The following is a 20,014-nucleotide window of genomic DNA, read 5'->3' on the forward strand; positions in this document are numbered from 1 at the left end:
GTCAATCGATTAATAAAATTTGATTAATCACACATTTTTATGTGATTAATCACAATTAAAAACAAGTGTTAATATGTTTAATATATCATTAAATATATAATTAATATATCATTTTACAGTAAATATCAAATGAATGTAGAAAAAACAAAGACTGTATATTTGAAATATTTGTTCAATGGTATATTTCTATGAATATGTATAAAGCCAGTACCAATGAAACAGATATGTCTCGATGAAATATTTTTCCCACCAATTTTAAATATTGATTATGGCCATTCAACATTACAGTGTAACTGAAAACTTTTTTTAAAAAAACAACAACATTTATTAGGCTTTAAACTTCAACTTAAAATAATCCTCTCATAAACCCATGTCATATAGCCTTCCTGTCTCACAGGTAGGAAATAGGCTACAAAGTTGAACAAAGTTATCAAACAGTCTGCACTGCATAATTTATGAATTAAATATAAATTAATCCTTATTAAAGCTACTACAAAAGTTCTTTAGTCAATAGCAGTGAGTGATTGCTATTAACATTAACATTAATGACAGACAACATGGCTGCTATCGCTTTAAGATCTGCCGATGCAGAACTGACGCGCTGTCTTTAATTTCTCTTTCATTTCGTTTGAGACGTTATTTGATATGCGAATACTCGAGAAAAGTATTCGCCATTCGGACATTTTGGCAAATTCTTTCTGTTATAGTTTTTTTTCAAACGCGAAAGAGAACTGTATTCTGGCACGCTCTCTGATCTCATGATGCTGGCACGTAACCCACAAGTCCTAGTTGACAATGCGTAAGTTATACTCATGACCGGAAAAGCGGAAATAGCGCCGGTGACTGTGTCCCGTCATAATAAAAGTCCCGGTGCTCGCGAGCCGTGTGTCGCTCAACAATCGCTCCAGCGGCCTTGCTCCGCTCCCACAACACTCTGTCCTGCTCTGCATCATACTACAGTAACGTTTATAACCGCATCCATGAACATGAGTGCTATCCTGCATCTTTCCCACTGGCTGTGATGTGAAGACCACATGTCCCAAGATTTTGCGCTCAAACTTGGAGTCATCAAACTACGCCTTTGTTTTGAATAGGCGCCCTCTAGCGGGATTTCACACTAAGAATTTGAATAAATGGAATGTGACAAGGGTGGGTCAGGTGCGGATATCTAAATCAGAGAAAATAATAGTTCAGATGGGTGGAAGGTAGATTATCTATTTTTACCAGTGGATTCGGGTGATGTTAGAGCTGATCCGCACATCTCTAATGATGATTATTCAGAAATAAAGAACTCAGTAAAAATGTTCACAAAAACTAACTTGGCCTAACAAACTTCGACTAACTTAATATCTTTAAATCTATTTTTTCAATTTCTGCCTAGTTATTGATTTGTTCATGTAATCAAATAGACTGCAGAGAAGGAGATAAGAGAAGCTCAAAAGTTGGTAAACAATTGGGTAAAATTATTAGTGTAACTAATACACCAATACCAATACTAATACACTAATACTAATACACTAATACACCAGCTGTCTTCTTACCTGCCTCTTTGGCGACTCTAAGCCTGTCGGGCCACTCATCCAGGGGGCCGAGGCATTTGGACAGGTATGTCTGGATACTGATGCAGTCTAGGGGCAAGATGTGGTTGTCTGCCCCTACCCGGAGCACTGGGTCCACCACAATATATCCACCACCAGACTTCTCCTTATCTCTGAAGCATAAAAAATAAATGAACAAGCATGTGTTGTACCGTTTATACTGTTAAATAACAATATTTAAATGCAGCACTGACAGTATACTCAAATTTCACAACTCACCCATGACCAAAATAATACTGGTATGAGCCTGAAATCTTGAGGTCAAGTGTGCAGAACTTGTCCGAATCATCCTGTCTTCCAGTAGGGTTAATCCAGTCTATGGCGTGGAACTTGAGGCGCTCAAAGCGCTCGCCTTCTGCAGGGTAGTTGGTGTAAACACACACGTGTTTCCCCTGAAGAGTGGGACCCAGGCGAAACTGGAGCTCAAACCCTGAGCAGAAACACAACATAAGCTTTGTGACAGATCTGGCTGTTTTTTTTTTCTTTGTTATAATAAATCAACAATATATGAATTGATACAAATATTGGTGGAATTTGGCCCAAAACTGTTCATAACATATGTATTTATTAAACAATCTTTCTTTTTTTTCTTCAAATGGTTTATAATCCTAATATATATTTTGGGGTAGTCTACCATAGTAAAGGTATTGATTCCAAATGATTATGCCATGATATTTACATGGTATTTCAAAAGTTCCTTAAAGTGTAACATGCCATATCATGTACTTATGACGGATCTATAGGGCTCATAATATTATTCTAATTATAACATTATTGATATTAATTATTATTATTATTAATATAGAGGCAAATAAAGCATATTACATATATTAACAGTTTTACCTTATCTCAGTTTTAACATGTAAAAAAAAAACAAAAACAAAAAAACAACACTAACTATATTACAACTGTTCTGAAATGAATTTGAACATATACATTGGCACAAATGTGACCCTCTTCAAAAGAGTATCCATGGGATTAAAAGTGAACTGTTCTGAACAAGATTCTCACATTTATCACATAGCCTGTACCAAACTCCTCTGCTATATTTACTGTTTATTAGGGCATGAATGAATAGGTATTCAGCCTTAAAGTTGGCTCCTGAGAACACCACCACACCATCTATTAATAACCACAAATGTCCTGCACGTAGCACAGACTGGCCATTATCACACTAAAATAAATACACTACTTCTGTCATGCCTCAGGACAATGCAAAGCGTTAAACGTGAGCTGAAACTTGCCTTGGTCCAGACGGAAGAGGGTCCTGTCCAGTTTCTCCATGTCATTTAGGACCATTACTCTTATTTGTTTTGGTGTCATGATTGCCCTCCTTATTTTAGAACGTCCTTAATACAACGACGAACAGGAATTCAACGGGACCCCATTCACTGAAAATTGAACCAAAATAAATTTAATTAATCGCACACTGTATTAAAATAGATGACATTTAATTCAACTTGACAGAAGCCCGTAATGCAGCTTCCGAATAACCACAGCATTGCAACAGTTTCCTTTAAAATACAAATTATTGCAACATTTTATCATGACAATGTACGAGCCACAACATTATAACGAGTCTACTACAACAACCCAAACTGCCAGAGAGCTCTTCCATAATAGCTACATTTTTGGGATATACCTCAATATTGCCTAGATTTGTATCCGCACGTTAGTATCTACTACGCTCTATGCACCATCACCACCTCTGATAGTTTGACAAACGTGAACGAATCGTTCACATGAGTCGGATCTTTTCAATAGGTTGAACCGGTTCATTGGCTAGAACATGTCCGATTCGAGAATCTGACTAATGGGACGAAAAGTACATTTGCAAAGCCGAAGTGCAGAAATGACTACACCCAAGAGATATAAATTATTTTTATTTTTAATGCAAATGCAAACACTTAGATTTATGAGCCGACTTAAACTTTAACTTAAAATCACATTAAAATTACAAACATTTTAAAATGATTCTAATCATCTTTAATAACCAACTATACGTGAGTACATATTTGCTAGAATATTTTCGTTTAAAGCACTATGCCACACACAGATATAAAAAGATTCATTGAATCGTTTTTGAACCGGTTCTCTGAAACAAATTGTTTGAAAGAACCGAATGGCGCATATTATTCGGACTTCCCATCACTACAGTAAACATGACTGGCATTTAAAAGGCACGGCCAAAAAAGTATCCTCTATCTCAGACTGGTCGAGGTTAAGAATCTAGCGGATAAAGGCCAAGCAAGTCTATTTTAAATGAGTAATCGGGGCAACAGTAAACATTTGCCAAGCTAACATTGCAACACAACAAACACACACAACACTGCCCACTTCTGATGCACGACATGCTAAAATATCAAATGATATAAACATTTAGATCAGTTTTGCACGACAATACAGTGTTAAAGACCAGTTAGAGGTAAAATACACACCAATGTTTTCGGCTTAAGGACGTTCTAGTCGCTGGTGAAGGAGGCGTGTGCAGTGTGCACGGCTGTAATTCTCCGCTTCCCTCTACCGTAAACACACTAATATAAGACACATTCCCTTTCAATGAAATGTTTTCAGACAGTGTATGCTTACGCAAAAGATTATATATAAACCACTTTATTAGCGTATTGGCATTAAATTCACGTGTAAAAAAATAAAAATAGGTTAAATAGCCTAACGAATAAATAAATACATAAATAAAAACAAAAAAAATAGGCCTGCATAACAACAAACAGACCTACTGGGAGTAGTTACAGATTTTGTCTCCATCGTGTGGTCGTAGGCCTAGACTCTTAAAATACGAAATAACCCGCCCATTCATGCTCAAACCATAAAACTATTATCTGCCAACATTACCTGAGCAGACAGGTTGCTGACAAGGTAAGAGCAGTGCTTACTTTTGAAAACCTTCATTAACTTTAAACAAAGCCTACATATTGTCATTGTTAAACTAAGTGGTTTGGAAAATTAAATAATTTGATAATTTGGCAGCAAATTATTAATGGCTTTTTCACAAGAGAAAGTGAATTCTAGAAATTGTATATATATATATCCTATTAATTATAATGTCTGGTAACTGACATACAAATAGCAATTCATCCCAGCAAAAATCAATTTGCTACAACCTTACAAAATCCCCAACTTTTTATAAATGGTGTCTCCTTTTTTGATAAATGTTTTAATAACAATTTTATAAGAAATGTCTATGATTTCAGTCCTCCATGTAAATCAAAATGGCTTAAACCTCATTTTAGCACAGCATTTTGATGTTACCATGTTATTTCTAATAAAGTAAAATAAATAATTTACAGAAGTATTCATAGATGTTATCCTGTACATGTAGCATTAGTAAATATATATATATATATATATATATATATATATATATATATATATATATATATATATATATATATATATATATATATATATATATATATATATTACCTTTTATAATACTGATCTCACAATATACATTGAAACTCTTTCAAAAAGATCACAAAACATAAAACTTATTAAAACAATAAAAATGTAAAGCTTTTCAAATTCCCGTAACTGCCCTAATATTATATTTATTTCAGAATTTTGAACTGTACTGAACTGTACCACAATGTCTTATATTATTTGTTTTGTACTTGTCTGTAATTGAGCTTCAATAAATAAATAAATAAATAAATAAATAAATAAAATAAAAAATCAAGAAATCACAAATGACTGGAAAAGTTAAGAAAAAATCTTGAAAATTCCTTTGTCAATGAATGTGGGAAACCTGCAATGTAATGTAAAATGATTCCTATGGATCAAGGCATGAATAAGGTCTGACAAGTCCATAACTGTCCTCTCAGGATCTAGCCACAGAAGAGCATCACTTTGCCTCTGCTGAAATGTGGAATCAGCAAACTTCTCTGGCAATCCTTGGGACTTTGTGTTTGACAGCTGTATGTGGATACGAAAATGGAAAGGTGGAGAAATCTTGCGAGAGCATGATGCCAGAGCATCACAGCCAACCCAACACTACTGCCAGTCCATACACACTGACTGTGAATGCCAGTAAATTCAGCCCAGGGATGGACATCAGAGGTGAGGGGGGAAAACACTAACCAAATCATTATCATTTTTGAGTAATCTACCATGTTTCTTTCTAGTTGCCTTTATGTATTGACACTTCCACTGTTCACAGTCACTCTCTCTGGAAGTCAGCACTTTGAAGGCTTTCTAATTCAGGCCCGAGATGCCACAAACCCTGATGGATCGGCTGTTGGCTCATTCGCATTGGTAGATCCCAAGATTTCTCAACGTTTGACATGCAACAGCATAGAGGTACTGTATAGTGGAGGCCACGGTTTCTTTCCACAAAAATATAAATCAGCACAATTGTTTTTGTCACAGTTTTACCATTGATAATCATAAGAAATATTTCTTGAGCACCAAATCAGCATATTTGAATGATTTCTGAAGGATCATGGTGAGCATGGTGAGCATGACCAAATGTATTTCACATCTGCATTGTAAAGGATCATGTGAAACCGAAGACAAAAATTCAGCACCACATACTTTTCACAATTCATTTCAATTCACATTTATTTGTATAGCGTATTTCACAATACATATCATTTCAAAGCAGCTTTAGAGAATGCATGTAAAGCTGCATAAATGTATATTAAAATATTTTAAAGTTATTTTAAGACTCTATGATATTTCACAGTAGTACTGTTATGTTTAGAATATAACAGTAATATACAGTATAATATAATGTTATTTCTGATTAAATAAAAGAAGCATTGGTTAGCATAATTCAATACCGACCTTAACTTTTAACCAGTACTGTATTTAAGAAATATATATCTCATGAGCAAAAGTTCTATTACTAAATATCATTTGATTGGTTGATCACAGTCCTGCTGTTGTATTAATCACACTTACCATGAAATAATTGGTATTACAAAATATGTTGAAATGTATCTTAAAATCGGCTTTTAATGTTAAAGAGCTGTCATAGAATGAAAGTGTGATGTCTTTTAAAGGGTTCTGCCGTTAGTCACACCAGTAATGCCAAAAAGACAGAAATTCAGGTGATCTGGAAAGCCCCGTCGAATGCTCCTCCCACTCTACAGTTTCTGTGAGTGTGTTTCTGATCACTATCGAAAATACTCATAAACAGTTCACTCACTGTAATGGCTCTTTTCAAACAAATATCTGTGTTCATATTCAAATATATTATGCTCAATCTCTGTTTTCCCACATCAAGTGCCACAGTTCTCGCCCGCTATAAGACATTCTGGCTCAAACTTCCTGGTCCGGTCATATCTCAAGGGGACGTGACTCCAGCTCCACCTCAATCTACCACCGTCATGTCTACAAAGTCTGCAAGCACCTCTATTCTACCTGAGCCAGTATGTGCCAAAATGCTAAAAATAATCTGCTCTTATCCGCTGCTTTACATAGTCTTTTATTGTAATATCCGAGCATTATGTCACTTCTCTTACAGTTCACTTCAGAGGGATGCGGCAGATGGAAGTCTTGTCTCAATGACCCTGTCGGCTGTAAACCTTCTATAGACACAAACTGCTTCTTCCTTTCTTATTCTACTTCGGGCCAGACAGTTTCATTTGAGCTCAGTGGCCCTGCACAGGGATACGTCTCCTTTGCCCTATCCAAGGATAAATGGATGGTGAGCATGACCAAATGTATTTCACATCTGCATTGTAATGATCTGACTGTAGATATATTATATTTGTGTGACCCTGAAGATCTTAATGTTTGCTAGGGAGATGATGATGCGTACTTGTGTGTAAATGACGGGGGTCGTGTAAGCGTTGAGGCTGCACACACAACAGGCAGGACATATCCAGAGGTGGCATCCAAGGTGAGAGTATTTGAGTATAGTATTGTTACAACATCATTTTTAAAACCATAAAAACATAATAGTCCAAAAAGAGGACAGCATGTCCATTAAACTTTATGCAGTGTCTGTCGTAAATGTAATCAGCAGGATTTTCACTTCCTCCGCAGTCTGTGCTGACTGATGTAGGATGGAGAGTTTCTGATGGGGTCATTCAGTGCAAGTTCTCTAGATCCATCGACACCCCTCAGGATCCGGTCCGATTCAGTCTTAACAGCAGTTACTACCTGTTCGTAGCACACGGCACTGCAGAAAATGGTGAGCTTTTCAACAGCATCAATGACATAGAGGTTTTATTGTCAAATAAAACAATATTAATCATATTTTTTACTAATTGAAATCTACACTGTAAAAAAATGTTGTTTTTTGTTGGTTTAACTTAAAAAAGTAAGTAACCTGGTTGCCTTAAAATTTTGAGTTTATTGAAATTAAAAATTTGAGTTGATACAATGAAGGAAATTCTGATCACTGCGTCATCAGAAATAAAACACACACAATTACCCAATATGCTTACTAAATATGTTAATAATCTTTTAATAAAGGTTGTCGAATCTCAAAAAAAAATTCATTGTATTAACTCAAAATTTTAATTTCAATGAACTCAAAACTTTAAGGCAACCAGGTGACTTTTTTTCTAAATAATTTTTTACAGTGTAGCTAAATATATATATGTGACTCTGGACCACAAAACCAGCCATAAAGGCGGGCGTACACGGTGCGATTTTTGCCGTCGTACGAACCCCGCAGACGATTTTTTTTTCTCGGGAGAAATCGCGTGGACATCGTGGATGCTCGTATGGTCGCGGCTCGCACCGTGTGAGAGGAAATACGAGATGAGCCGAGCACGTTAAGAGCACCTCCCGACCTTACAATCATTTTTAAACATGTTTAAAAAGTTCGGGGAGTCGGCCCGATTTTTACCAGCATATGGCTGTCCGCTATTGCCAAATCATGCACAAGCATGTCACATAGGCTCAATCTATGGCTATTATTAGCTCAGTGGCTGCAAACATACTGCGTTCACACACACACACACACACACACACACACACACACACACACACACACACACACACACACACACACACACACACACACACACACACACACACACACACACACACACACAAACACACACTTTTTCTCTCTCACGTGCACTCTTCTTTCTCCCTCTGGTTGTTTCGGTTAAAAGGAATGGCTACTGTTCTCTGCTTTTCAACAAATCATTTGCACACATTTTCTCTTTATTTTTTGTATCTGAAGCTATAGCAGCAACATTGAAAGCTCCGGTGTCTGTGACACGAAAACTTTGCGGTGCAAACAGTCGTGCCGTGTACCAGCTGATTTGATGCGATGATTAAATGAAATGACTCGTAGCGTCTGCAATATCCCACGACCTTCCGAGTGTCCGAATTCGCGCAGTGTACGCCCGCCATTAAGGGTCAATCTTTCGAAATTGAGATTTATACACCATATTAGGATAGAAAAAGTTACACCTATTTGAAAATATGGAAAATTGCCTTTAAAGTTGTCTTAATGAAGTCCTTAGCAATGCTTATTACTACACTGTAAAAAAAAATAAAAATTTTGGTTTAACTTAAAAAAGTAATTTAAAAAAAGTAACTTAAAATTTTGAGTTTATTGAAATAATTTTTTTTAGTTGATACAATGAAGGAAATTTGTTTAATAAATAGAAACTCAAAATATTATTGTATCTGAACCACAATTCTTTTTTTAATAAATCATGAAAATAGCACTATTTGGCATGTTTCACTGCGTCATCACAAATGAAACACACAATTACCCAATATACTTACTAAATCTTTTTTCTAAATAATGTTTTACAGTGTACTACTAATCATACATTTTAGATATATTTATGCTAGGACATTTACAAAATATCTTAAGGGAACAGGATCTTTACTTAATATCCTAATGATTTTTGGCATAAAAGAAAAATCAGTAATTTTGACTTATGACTGGTTTTGTGCTCCAGGGTCGCATATATAAATATTAGATGAAACACTTAAACTAAAAAATAAATAAATAAATAGAACCATGGCATTGGCAAATAAATAAAATAAAATAAGTTATTAAACTAAGTATTAAAGTGAATAAAAGTTAAACTGTAATAAAAATACATTAAATAAAAATGACTAAATTACATAACAAAAGTACTAAAACTTAAATAAACTAAACTAAAATGAAAGCTGAAAAAATATAATATAATGCATAAATTTAACTATAATATATATATATATATATATATATATATATATATATATATATATATATATATATATATATATATATATATATATACTAAAATAACATGACAAATTACGGAATAGATAAGCTATACTGTAGATTGATTCGGTTTTGGGTTTTGTCTTTGTGTGTTTGCTCTTTTTTAACTGCTAGATTTACAGCATGATAAAAAAGCAGGAATTGTCTTTCCGGTTATCTCGTCCTTCAGCGTTTTTCAAAAGAGCTGTATTTCTCCTTTTGGCAAATGATCATGCATCTCATCGGATACAGTGTCACATTAAAACTTTTTTTATGGCCTCCTCACTGTGTGTTACTCCACAGATCCGGATTTCTAGTTAACAAGTGTCTGTGATGGCCTGAGCAATCAGTACTGTATCAGTACAGTTCCTGTCATTACAGTTCTCATTTTCAGTTACATTCCTGTCATACAGTTCCTGTCATTTGTTTTATGGCAGGGTCACTGGGTGCGCAGGGAATAAAAAAGCTGCAGCTGGCTTGCTAAAGTCTGAATTAAACTTTCACAATGAAAGCACAAGTGCATGGGCGTAGATTACGCGGGGGACGCGGGGGACGTGTCCCCCTCACTTTTAATAAAATGTATTTTCGTCCCCCGCACTTTTACTGGGTCTCACCGATCCTAGTAGACCCGCTCCGAGCGGGATTCGAACCGGTGTTACCCTGTGCGGGGGCGGACAAGTTAACAGGGACGCTAACGACAGCCTTCTCTAAACTCGGTTGATAGCGCGCTTCTTGAGGTCAGAGGCAAGTGTATTTACATAGAAACCAATGTGAATACATCAAGATTTAAATTCAGAGACAAAAAATTATCTTTGCATGACCTGTAATTTTTTCCGAATCTTAATATGAGGAGGGCGCTCTCATAGAAAGTCCAAAAGTGGATTCGTAATACCCTGTCAAGCTGGAGCTGCAGCTGAAGGAAAACAATCGTTATGAGTGATGAAACGTGACGACGACAATCAGACAAAAGCAGACAATATATGCTTTATGTGTGTGTTTTTAAGTCATCTCAATGTAGGCTATTTATTAACAATAAAGTATCATATGAATAATGCAGCTTTTTTAATGTTTAGTATTCTGCTCACCACGGCTGCATTTATGTAATCGAAAATAGTTAAAACAGTAATATTTTGAACATTATTACAAATTAAAACCGCTTTTTTCCCCTATGTGAATATATAGTAATTTATTCCTGTGATCAAAGCTGAATTTATCATCATTACTCCAGTCTTCAGTGTCACATGATCCTTCACTAATCATTCTCAGATGAGGATTTCATAATCAAGAAACATTTATGATTATTATCTGTATTGAAAACAGTTCCCAAAATGTTGTGGAAACCATGATAGCCTACATGTTATTTTTCAGGATTCTTTAATGAATAGAAAGTTCAATGGACAGCATTTATTTGCATTTATTAAATAAATTATCTAATTTGTAATATTAAAAATATCACTTGTGATCAATTTAATGCATGTCTGATCAATAAAAGTATTAATTTCTCTCTTTTTTAATTTTACCACAAATGTTTAGAAAATTAAGCATCACCATGGGCAGCACAACTGATAATAATCATAAATGTGTGTTGATGATCAGATCCTCATATGGGAGTGATTAGTGAAGGATCACTGAAGACTGGAGTAATGATGATAAATTCAGCTTTGATCACAGGAATAAATTACATTTTACTATATATTCACATAGAGAACAGATGAGTTACATCAGAATATATATATATATATTTTTTTACATTGCATAAAATCTATGGAGTCTTAATGCAGAAGTGTTTATAGTATATAAACCAATCATAAAATTGGCACAAAAAAAAGGAGAATAGGAGAATAATATTATAGATATTAATTATTGGTTATTGTTCAGCAGTGTATTTGATATCTTGCCCAATTAAAAGCAAGAGATGCGATAAATTATATTGGTCCAAAAAAAAAAAAAAAAAAATGGTATTACGACATTTCTGTCCCCCTCACTTCTGAAAAGATGGCTACGCCCCTGCACAAGTGCATTTCTTAAAACACTGACACAATTGTGTCATCTTTATTATATGATAAATCACCATTTTTATTGCTAGAAAAGGTGTGTGAAAATATGCTTTATCCAAGTTATCTCATCGGTTTTATGGTTGTTTTGTTGTGCTGCAGGTATGATCCATAGACACACGTGTCAGCCGCTGATATCATCCCACCATCAGATCATTACCGGCCCTCCTGAGATCCTGACAGGTTCTCGATCTCCACTGATCATGAAATGTCATGGTAAGTGTTTTGCTGTAATTATGTTTACTGCAGGATACAATCCCATGAATTGTTAAATATATTGTCAGGCAAAGGAAATGTTGCATGCGTACTATGTGTACTAAGTGCAATTATCCTTGTTGTGCCATTGAAAGTGTATTTTCAATGTATTATCAGTTGAAATAAAAGCAGATAAACAAAGATAAACCACTACATGTTGTTACATGCTGTAATTTGCAAGTTTCCAAATATAATTTCCAAATGTAAATGCAGGAGCTCTGATGCTGATTGCCTGGATGCTATCAGGAAGCACTGGAACATTAATCGCTGGTTATTTTAAAACTGATTGGCCAGAACGAACATTTTTTGGGCAAAAAATATGGTTCCAGGTATGAAGTATTTTTTTGTACAGGACATTTATCTATTGCAAAATATTAGTAATGAATCTAGGGTGGTTGCTACTTTTCAGTTTTCTGCACAATTCACTTGTAATCAGTTTTTTAAAACTGCATATATTTTTCATGGTTTAAATATTTTCTCTAGGTGCATCGCATGTTGATGTCCCTTACTGTTTTGCTCACCGCCATTGGCTTCATTTTTCCTTTTATCTACCGAGGAAAATGGAGCACAGTGAGTAAACCCTGTGTTCTCTGCCTAGCAATGATTTGCAATAAAATGCAACGCATCTTTTAAACAAGGACAATATTGATGTATTAAATGCTACAGTTTTACTCCTTGCCAATAGAGGGCGCCGTATTTCATTTAAGACCAATTTCAGTTTCAGCCTATGTTGTATTGTCTATCAAATGTTATGTATTTAGTAGTGTTTATTAAGTATAGTATGTATTAATATTTTGAACTAGCTTTTACTTCTGTTTTGAGATTTCATTAAAATTTTATTTTAAGAGTAACACTTTTTGTAATAAGTTTTCATTGTTTAGTTATTATTAGTTATGAACTAACATTGAATAACACCGCTACAGCTTTTATTAATCCAAGTCATTGTTAATGTCAGTATTTATTAAGGTCAAACGTTATATCTGTTAACATTAATTAGTACAATGTGAACTAACATGAATGTGAACATTCATTTAACAAAGGTTAGCAGCCAAATGTTGTAATGTGTTAGTTCATGGCATTAACTTACGTTATCAAATTCAATGTTATGTTAACAAACTTAAATTTAGATTTCCATTTATTTCAGATTTATTTCAGTTTCTGAAAATAGTTTGATAGTTTTTGTTAACAATATTAAACCAAATGTCTTAACAGAGAGCAGGTGCTCATCCATACCTAGGCTGCACCGTCATGATTCTCTCTTTCTGTCAGCCTATAATGGCTGCATTCAGACCAGCTCCAGACTCCTCAAGGTAATGACTCCTTAATTTACTTAAATTCACATCTTCTGTTATATACAAATTCCCCATAATGCACACAATGAAGTGAGTAAACACCAGGATAATCATTTGCTTTTCCCAGAAGGTGGATATTCAATTGGTTGCACTGGGGTGTTGGAAATGCTGCTGAAATTATTGCTGGTGAATTTCGCTCTTTGGAATTTTGTTGTTTAGAAAATCTCAAATAAATCTATTTCCATCTGTAATAATTATTATTATTTTTTAAATTGTTGCAGTGGTTTCCATATTTTTTGGAATGAAGCAACAGTCTCTTTTGCTACCTTATCCGTGGACCACAGGGGTTCTCTCTGCTTTTGTGGTTTGGACCATCGTGTTAAAGCTTGTGTTACATCTTCATAAGCATGATGTTATTAGAAAAGGTTTGTATAAATCATTTTCACATGAAATACCTTTGAAAGACAAAAGTCTGATTCATTTGGATGTTCGCATTGACTGTTCAGTCATGTTCCCTCTTCCTGTGGTTCAGGCATAAATTGAAAGATGATTCCAACTGAGAGTGAAATGAAGCAATATATGTTTACAGAGATAATGTAACATTATACAAAATTGTACCTTTTAAGGTGGCCATCACTGGGGTGGTACCCTTAAGGGTACATTTTTGTACCTCTAAGTCAGGGCAAGTTCAGTCCTAGAGATTTGATGTCCTCCAGAGTTTATTTCCAACCTTTCTAAGCCACCACAGTATAAAACTCATGGCTCCCAGCATGCATTGCAGCATTGAATATGTCACCATTTTTGAGATTCATATGTTGATTCTTGATATCAATGTGTATCTATACGGTCCACCTTTAGAATGTTTAAAAAAACAATATTTAAAACGTCTGATTTGTGACAAGCAAGTATTTTTGGTGAATATTATTTATTACTATTTAGTGATGAGTTTAGTCAAACATTATTCTTCCTGATACAGTTTGTTTTGCTTCTTTTGTTTTAAACAATTATGTGTTTTGTTTATGCTGTAACAAAAACCACAAACTTGCTTAAATATCCAAGTCAAACTGCCCAGCTAAAGGAAACACTGAGTGATCTCCATAATGGTGACCAAACTTTTTCGTTAAAACATCAAAATCTAAACCTGTTAATTCTCAATAAGAGCTTCTATAGACGTCTTTCAAGGCTGGAGCCAAACTCTGCATGACAACGGCTCACTAGGACCGAACTGAGGAAAACAATGGTATAATTGTACCCTAAGGACCAATTGTGTACCTTTAAAGGTACAGTCATATGTTTTGTTCCCCAAGGAACAAAATTGTACCTCCACTGTACCTTTTTTTCTAAAAGTGTATATTTAGTAATTTCTCTTGTTTCAGCAGGAAGTGGCAATGAAGAGATAATTCCGCTTTTCTCAGACTTTTCAGGGAATGTGAACTGGGTAAGTTCACTTTGCTCAGATGTAATCCTTGATGTTAATAATAAAGAAATCAGTGTGAACTGCACTATGCCCAACAAAAATGTAAAGATCAAATTATTAGGCTCAAAAACAACCATGTACATAATGTTTAACTAAGTATCTGAATGTCCTTCTCCCACAGGATACTAAGTTTAGAGTGGCAGCCCTTGCTGTGTTTGTGCTCGGAAACTCAGCTTTCTGTATCTCACTGCTCGGCTCCATAGGGGACGTATAACCAACGTATGAAACATATGGCAGCTTTTCAGGACATAAATTGGGAAGAAGGCCTACAATTATTTATACAGCAGAACAAATCATTATCAATCATCGTTTCATTTTATTGCAAGGTTTGAACAGTATTTTGCATTGAAAACATCCTGCAAGGAATAAACATATCTATTAAGATGTCATTTCAAACATGAATATAATGAAGTGAAAGTCACACATGTTTTTAATTATCATTTTCACACAGGAATAAATGTTCACATTATACGCAGGCAATCAAAGCATAAAATATTTGAAAGGTACACAATGTAATAATAATGGTACAGAAGCCAGCTACTTATCTGTAACACCTCTGGAAGCTACAGCCATAATAACAGACATTCCAAGAAGTGTTTTCTCTTATCTTAAATTGCACTTTTAATCAGATTAAGTCAATGATAAATGTTTTTTTTTATTTACTTCTGCTTTCCACTGTATGGTTAAAGTGACAAAATATCTTGTAAACAAGAAACTGATTTGTTAATGTAAGACGCAAAATTAATATTTTTTTAAACCATGTATGTTATGTGAAATCAGAATCATCTATTTCTCAGTGTTTGGCGTGATTTTTGTACATAGTGCAATTTATAAATTTTTCATTTGCAATAATATAAAAGTGTACCCAGGATAAAATTCAGAAAGAAAATACTATTCGCATCCAAAAAATAAAAAAAACCTAGTGAATATTTTTACTCGCCTATTAAGCCCCAGGTTTGTACTAATGAATGTTACTCTGAACCTATTTCTACATGCTTATACTGTAATGGAAACTTGATTTGTGCTTCGGTGCTTCATTTAGGCAAATCATTCAGTCTTGTTGCTGATGATTGGCAAAGATACCTGCCTCCCACCTCTGGGCCAGGGCACTTTTTCGTCTGACTCGAAGGAAAGGAGCCTCAGGGAACTAAAGGAGAAAGCTTCACCTGTAAAACTGCATGCAGTTTCCAGTTTCAAGGTGAAATGGGCACAGATAAATGAGATGTGAAATGAAACACATGAAAAACAGATGCTTTGCAATGAAATTAAGAACAGTTAAAAATGATAGTACATGAGAGGACAAACAGAAAAACTTTGAATCAGCATGCCTAAATTTAATGTACCTTGTGGTCACAGGACAAAGCGGAGCGATCTATTTTGCGTGTCTTCGATGGTGATGAGGGGGATGACTTCGATTTTGCTGGTATCTCTCCTGTAAAGTGTCCAAATAAAAGAAAGGACATTTGCTGAACTACATCTTTATGTATAACATCAATTAAGTAAATACTCTACTTGCTAAATGTGCTATACCTGGTCTCTCATAACTGAAATTCTGCAGTTGGTTGGGAGACACAAGGACTGTGTCATACCTCTCCTTTACATATAGTTGTGCTCTCTGCCTCCTAAGCTCCTCTTCTCTTTGCCTCACCAACTTGATCTCCTGATCCACCAGAGATTGGGTGCTATGAGAGCGCAGTTTGAAGAAGGGATTGTTCTGAAATGTGCTCTCTTGTGCCTCTTGACATGCCGTGCTCAGGCAGAATTCAGAGGCACTTCGAATGATGAGATTCGATGTCTCCAGGATGATCACGTTGTTCATGTCTGATGGCCATTCTTGGAAACTGCTCGTCCCTGGAGAGAGCAGCCCACCTTTCCCTCGATTCCGTGGAGTGGTGGGGTACGAATCCGGCTCGAGTATAATGACATTGTTGGCGGTCATTTCATGGTATGTGGGACTTTTTCCAGAAGAGGCAGTGATGGACAAAGTTGGAGTTCTTGCACTAGGGGACCTCTGAGACCTGCATCTGTCCTCCGGTGTGTCAAACATCCGTCCTTTCTCCCCAGGCTCTGATCTACTGTGACGAAGAACACTAGGACTGGGTTGAACTTGTGTAGCATCACCAGCGGACATCTTAGCCATTGCCCTCTCTCGTCTAAAATTCTCCTCTCGTTCAAGAGCTTCACGAATCTCCCGCTCCACTGGAGTCTCCGGCTCGTCGTAAGGAGACCTGTAGCTTGTGTCATCCAGACCAGAGTCCTCTGAACAGGGGCTGAATTGAGTGTACTGGTAATCCCCCAGACCAAGACTCTCTATGTCAGGGTCTCTTCTGGGACGATCAATGTTGCGGACAGGTGTATACATGAAGCTGTGTCCACCTTGGCAAGATCCCAGCTTCATCACTGGCCGGTGCACCAGACCCTTGGTTTGCTCTTCCATCTTCTGCCATTGCTTACGAGCCACCCTGAAATCCAGATGCTCTGTGCTGACATTCTCGCTCTTTATTTCCTGAACCACGCAGAAGTCCTGTGGCAACTTCTTGTCGAGCTCTGAAGTTGAACAAGACAGGCGCTGCAGGCTGTGCTTTGAGGTTTTCCCAAGCTCATCTTCATCCTCGGCAATCTTTGTTAAGCTGCAGTAATGGACAGAGGAGTCCAAAGAAATATCTTGCAGCTCACATTCGGTGGGACACTCTGGTTGCTCTAGAATCTCACTTTCATTAATGTTCAAAGCCAGGGCTTCATCTTCAGGTTCAGGATTGCTATCAATCACTTCAACGTCTTCTTGACTTGATTGGTCTTCCAGGTTTACCTCTGCTTCATCCATACCCAAGAGATCACCGTTCACCTCAATCTCTTCTTTGTCGACAGCTGGCGGAACTAAAGATCTCCATGGCTCCTCAGCATCACTGTCTGAGGAAATGATGGCCATTTCCACAAGCAGACAGTCACTCAGGTCATCTCGATCCATCTCTAGACAAGTTTCAGTTTGGACTTCAGAAATCACTAACTCGTCCATTTGCTGCTCCAGCAAAGATTCTTCTTCTGCCTCTACCCTCTCTTCTGCCTCTATCCTCTCTTCTGCCTCTACCCTCTCTTCTGCCTCTACCCGCTCTTCTGCCTCTACCCTCTCTTCTGCCTCTACCCGCTCTTCTGCCTCTACCCTCTCTTCTGCCTCTATCCTCTCTTCTGCCTCTACCCTCTCTTCTGCCTCTACCCGCTCTTCTGCCTCTACCCTCTCTTCTGCCTCTACCCTCTCTTTTGCCTCTACCCTCTCTTCTGCCTCTACCCGCTCTTCTTTCTCTACCCTCTCTTCAGGTTCATTGTGTTCTTCCTCCTGGGCATCATTAGAATTGTTGATTTCCATTTCCTCTTCTGGTTGGTCATTCATGTGAGGGTCTTCATGGGACTCAAAAGTCAAAGATTCTCCACTATCTGGCTGTTCTTGTTCATCGACCTTGGCCATAACACTTTCTTGAGATTCTTTGCTCCCATCAGATTCACCTGAGCTATCACTTGCATTGGTTATGTCTTTGTTTTCTTGCCCATTGAGGTCTTCGTGGGAGTTGCTCTTTCTGGTATCCAGGCACTCTGAGAAATATGTGACAAAACATTCATTTACCTCCTCAGTAAATTGGCATGTCTGGTCCTCTGTACACCCAGGATCCATTTTACAGTCTGTTAGATCAGCCATTTCTGAAAGCTGGCTGGTCTCCATGGTGACTGTTTCAGAGAGGTATTTCTGCTCTTTTTGTTGCTGATTTACAGAGGTGCTTTCGCCTTCATTTAGTTCACTTTCAATTGACCTTCGCACACCAGCTGTGGCTCTCTATGAAAGTTGCATGGAAAAAGATCTGTTTAGAATTAAAGACACCAAGCTTAGGAAGACTCAAAAGATCAAACACGACAAACGCTAACATTTGTTTCTCTTCGTCTTACTCCTTGAAATTTTTTGGATACAAGTAACATAGACAACCTAACAAATCTAGAAGAGCCAGCCGTGTGCTATTTTCACAGTAGTTTCATCAAACTATTCTAGCATTCATGCTGTGAGAAGTGGGTGGATATCTTGGATACCAATGAAAGCATGAGAAGTGTGCTTTCTAACAAACTGTGCTATCAAAGTGGGCTGAAAATCTACATCCAACCTTTAATGCATTACAATTATGGGCAAAATTCTGATTATCTTTAAGGATACTCAAAGGAACTGGAAATTTTAAATAAAAACTCTTAACAGCTCTAATCAGCCAACAAGTTCAAGTTGTGATCACAAAACCTTCAAAGCTTAAATAAAGAGAAGGGTATCACTTCGGACAAAGTGCAGTACTTTTTTGAAATTACTATCAATCCAAAATGTAATTGGATGACTTAACTCAGTTACAAGCTACAATGATTCCCTTTTTCTTATGTATCACTTAATAGTTTATAATTACCCTTCTTTGTGATGCTTAAGTGCTCACACTCATAAAACATAAGAGGAGCTTTCAGTATGTGGATGATCATAATGCCATTTAATACTGTCATACCCCTTCAGAGGGTCTGTTTTGTGTTTTTCCCTGAAAAGTGGTGGTTGCCTAGCAACATGCTGTATCTAAGGAGCCTGTCTTGTTTATTATACAGTATGAGCCATATATAAGCAGCTGACTAGTCAGAGACAACCTTATCAAAGTGCTATGCAGTGGATTTATTAGACCTATCAGCCTGATTTTATCCAGTTAGAGAGACAGAGAAACAAATCTATTGCTCATATCGAGCGGATAGGATGTTCTTTTATGCATGCCTGCTGGTGCTGTGACCACCATTAACCCCAGATCAGATCCACCCTGTCTGTTTTGGAAAATACATTTCTGATGTCTGAACATTACATCCACTTTGCCAGAGGTGGAATTCTGCTGATAGCAAAATGATGTCATCGACATTATCCAATAAGTGTGACTGTTGGCTGTTGCATTAAAGGGAAAGATCACCCCAAAATTAAGAAGTGTTAGGGACTAGCAGCATCAGTTACCATTAACTTTCATTGCATCTTGTTTCCATTCAATGAAAGTGAATAGTGACTAATGTTCTGCCCAACATCTCATTTTGTTTCCCACAAAACGTAATATGATTTAGCTTTTTCTGGTGAAGGTGATGTCCCTTGTCACTTTAAGTGAAAC

The 20,014-nt window shown here is 36.5% G+C and overlaps 3 protein-coding genes across 6 annotated transcripts in view; 1 reads left to right on the plus strand and 2 right to left on the minus strand.

Moving 5' to 3' along the window:
* Positions 1-3,319, minus strand: part of agla (amylo-alpha-1, 6-glucosidase, 4-alpha-glucanotransferase a) — a 33,301-nt gene extending 29,982 nt beyond the window's left edge. For both annotated transcript variants that reach the window (XM_067453939.1, XM_067453940.1), the window contains exons 1-4: positions 3,241-3,319; positions 2,843-2,989; positions 1,818-2,028; positions 1,542-1,711 (exon numbers count right to left, since the gene is read on the minus strand). In XM_067453939.1, the coding sequence (XP_067310040.1) occupies positions 1,542-1,711; positions 1,818-2,028; positions 2,843-2,921 (460 nt within the window). In that variant the 5' untranslated portion in view covers positions 2,922-2,989; positions 3,241-3,319. The remainder of the gene's footprint in view (positions 1-1,541; positions 1,712-1,817; positions 2,029-2,842; positions 2,990-3,240) is intronic.
* Positions 3,320-3,597: 278 nt separating this feature from the next.
* On the plus strand, positions 3,598-15,106 carry frrs1a (ferric-chelate reductase 1a). Its single transcript, XM_067453944.1, has 16 exons — positions 3,598-3,601; positions 5,448-5,675; positions 5,776-5,915; positions 6,620-6,714; positions 6,844-6,988; positions 7,084-7,266; positions 7,363-7,461; positions 7,608-7,755; positions 11,940-12,053; positions 12,306-12,421; positions 12,576-12,662; positions 13,305-13,402; positions 13,512-13,570; positions 13,666-13,809; positions 14,761-14,822; positions 14,983-15,106. Exons 2-16 carry the CDS (start codon positions 5,480-5,482, stop codon positions 15,073-15,075), a joined length of 1,779 nt encoding a protein of 592 aa, XP_067310045.1. The 5' UTR covers positions 3,598-3,601; positions 5,448-5,479; the 3' UTR covers positions 15,076-15,106.
* A 51-nt stretch (positions 15,107-15,157) lies between these two features.
* si:ch211-153l6.6 (golgin subfamily A member 6-like protein 6) overlaps positions 15,158-20,014 on the minus strand; it is an 8,787-nt gene continuing 3,930 nt past the window's right edge. For 2 of the 3 annotated variants that reach the window (XM_067453943.1, XM_067453941.1), the window contains exons 2-4: positions 16,392-18,687; positions 16,205-16,293; positions 15,158-16,008 (exon numbers count right to left, since the gene is read on the minus strand). In XM_067453943.1, the coding sequence (XP_067310044.1) occupies positions 15,913-16,008; positions 16,205-16,293; positions 16,392-18,687 (2,481 nt within the window). In that variant the 3' untranslated portion in view covers positions 15,158-15,912. Of the gene's footprint in view, positions 16,036-16,204; positions 16,294-16,391; positions 18,688-20,014 lie in introns of all 3 variants that reach the window. The other variant, XM_067453942.1, reaches the window with a different exon arrangement.

Source organism: Pseudorasbora parva, chromosome 9 (genome assembly GCF_024679245.1).
Source record: "Pseudorasbora parva isolate DD20220531a chromosome 9, ASM2467924v1, whole genome shotgun sequence".
Lineage (NCBI taxonomy): Eukaryota > Metazoa > Chordata > Actinopteri > Cypriniformes > Gobionidae > Pseudorasbora > Pseudorasbora parva.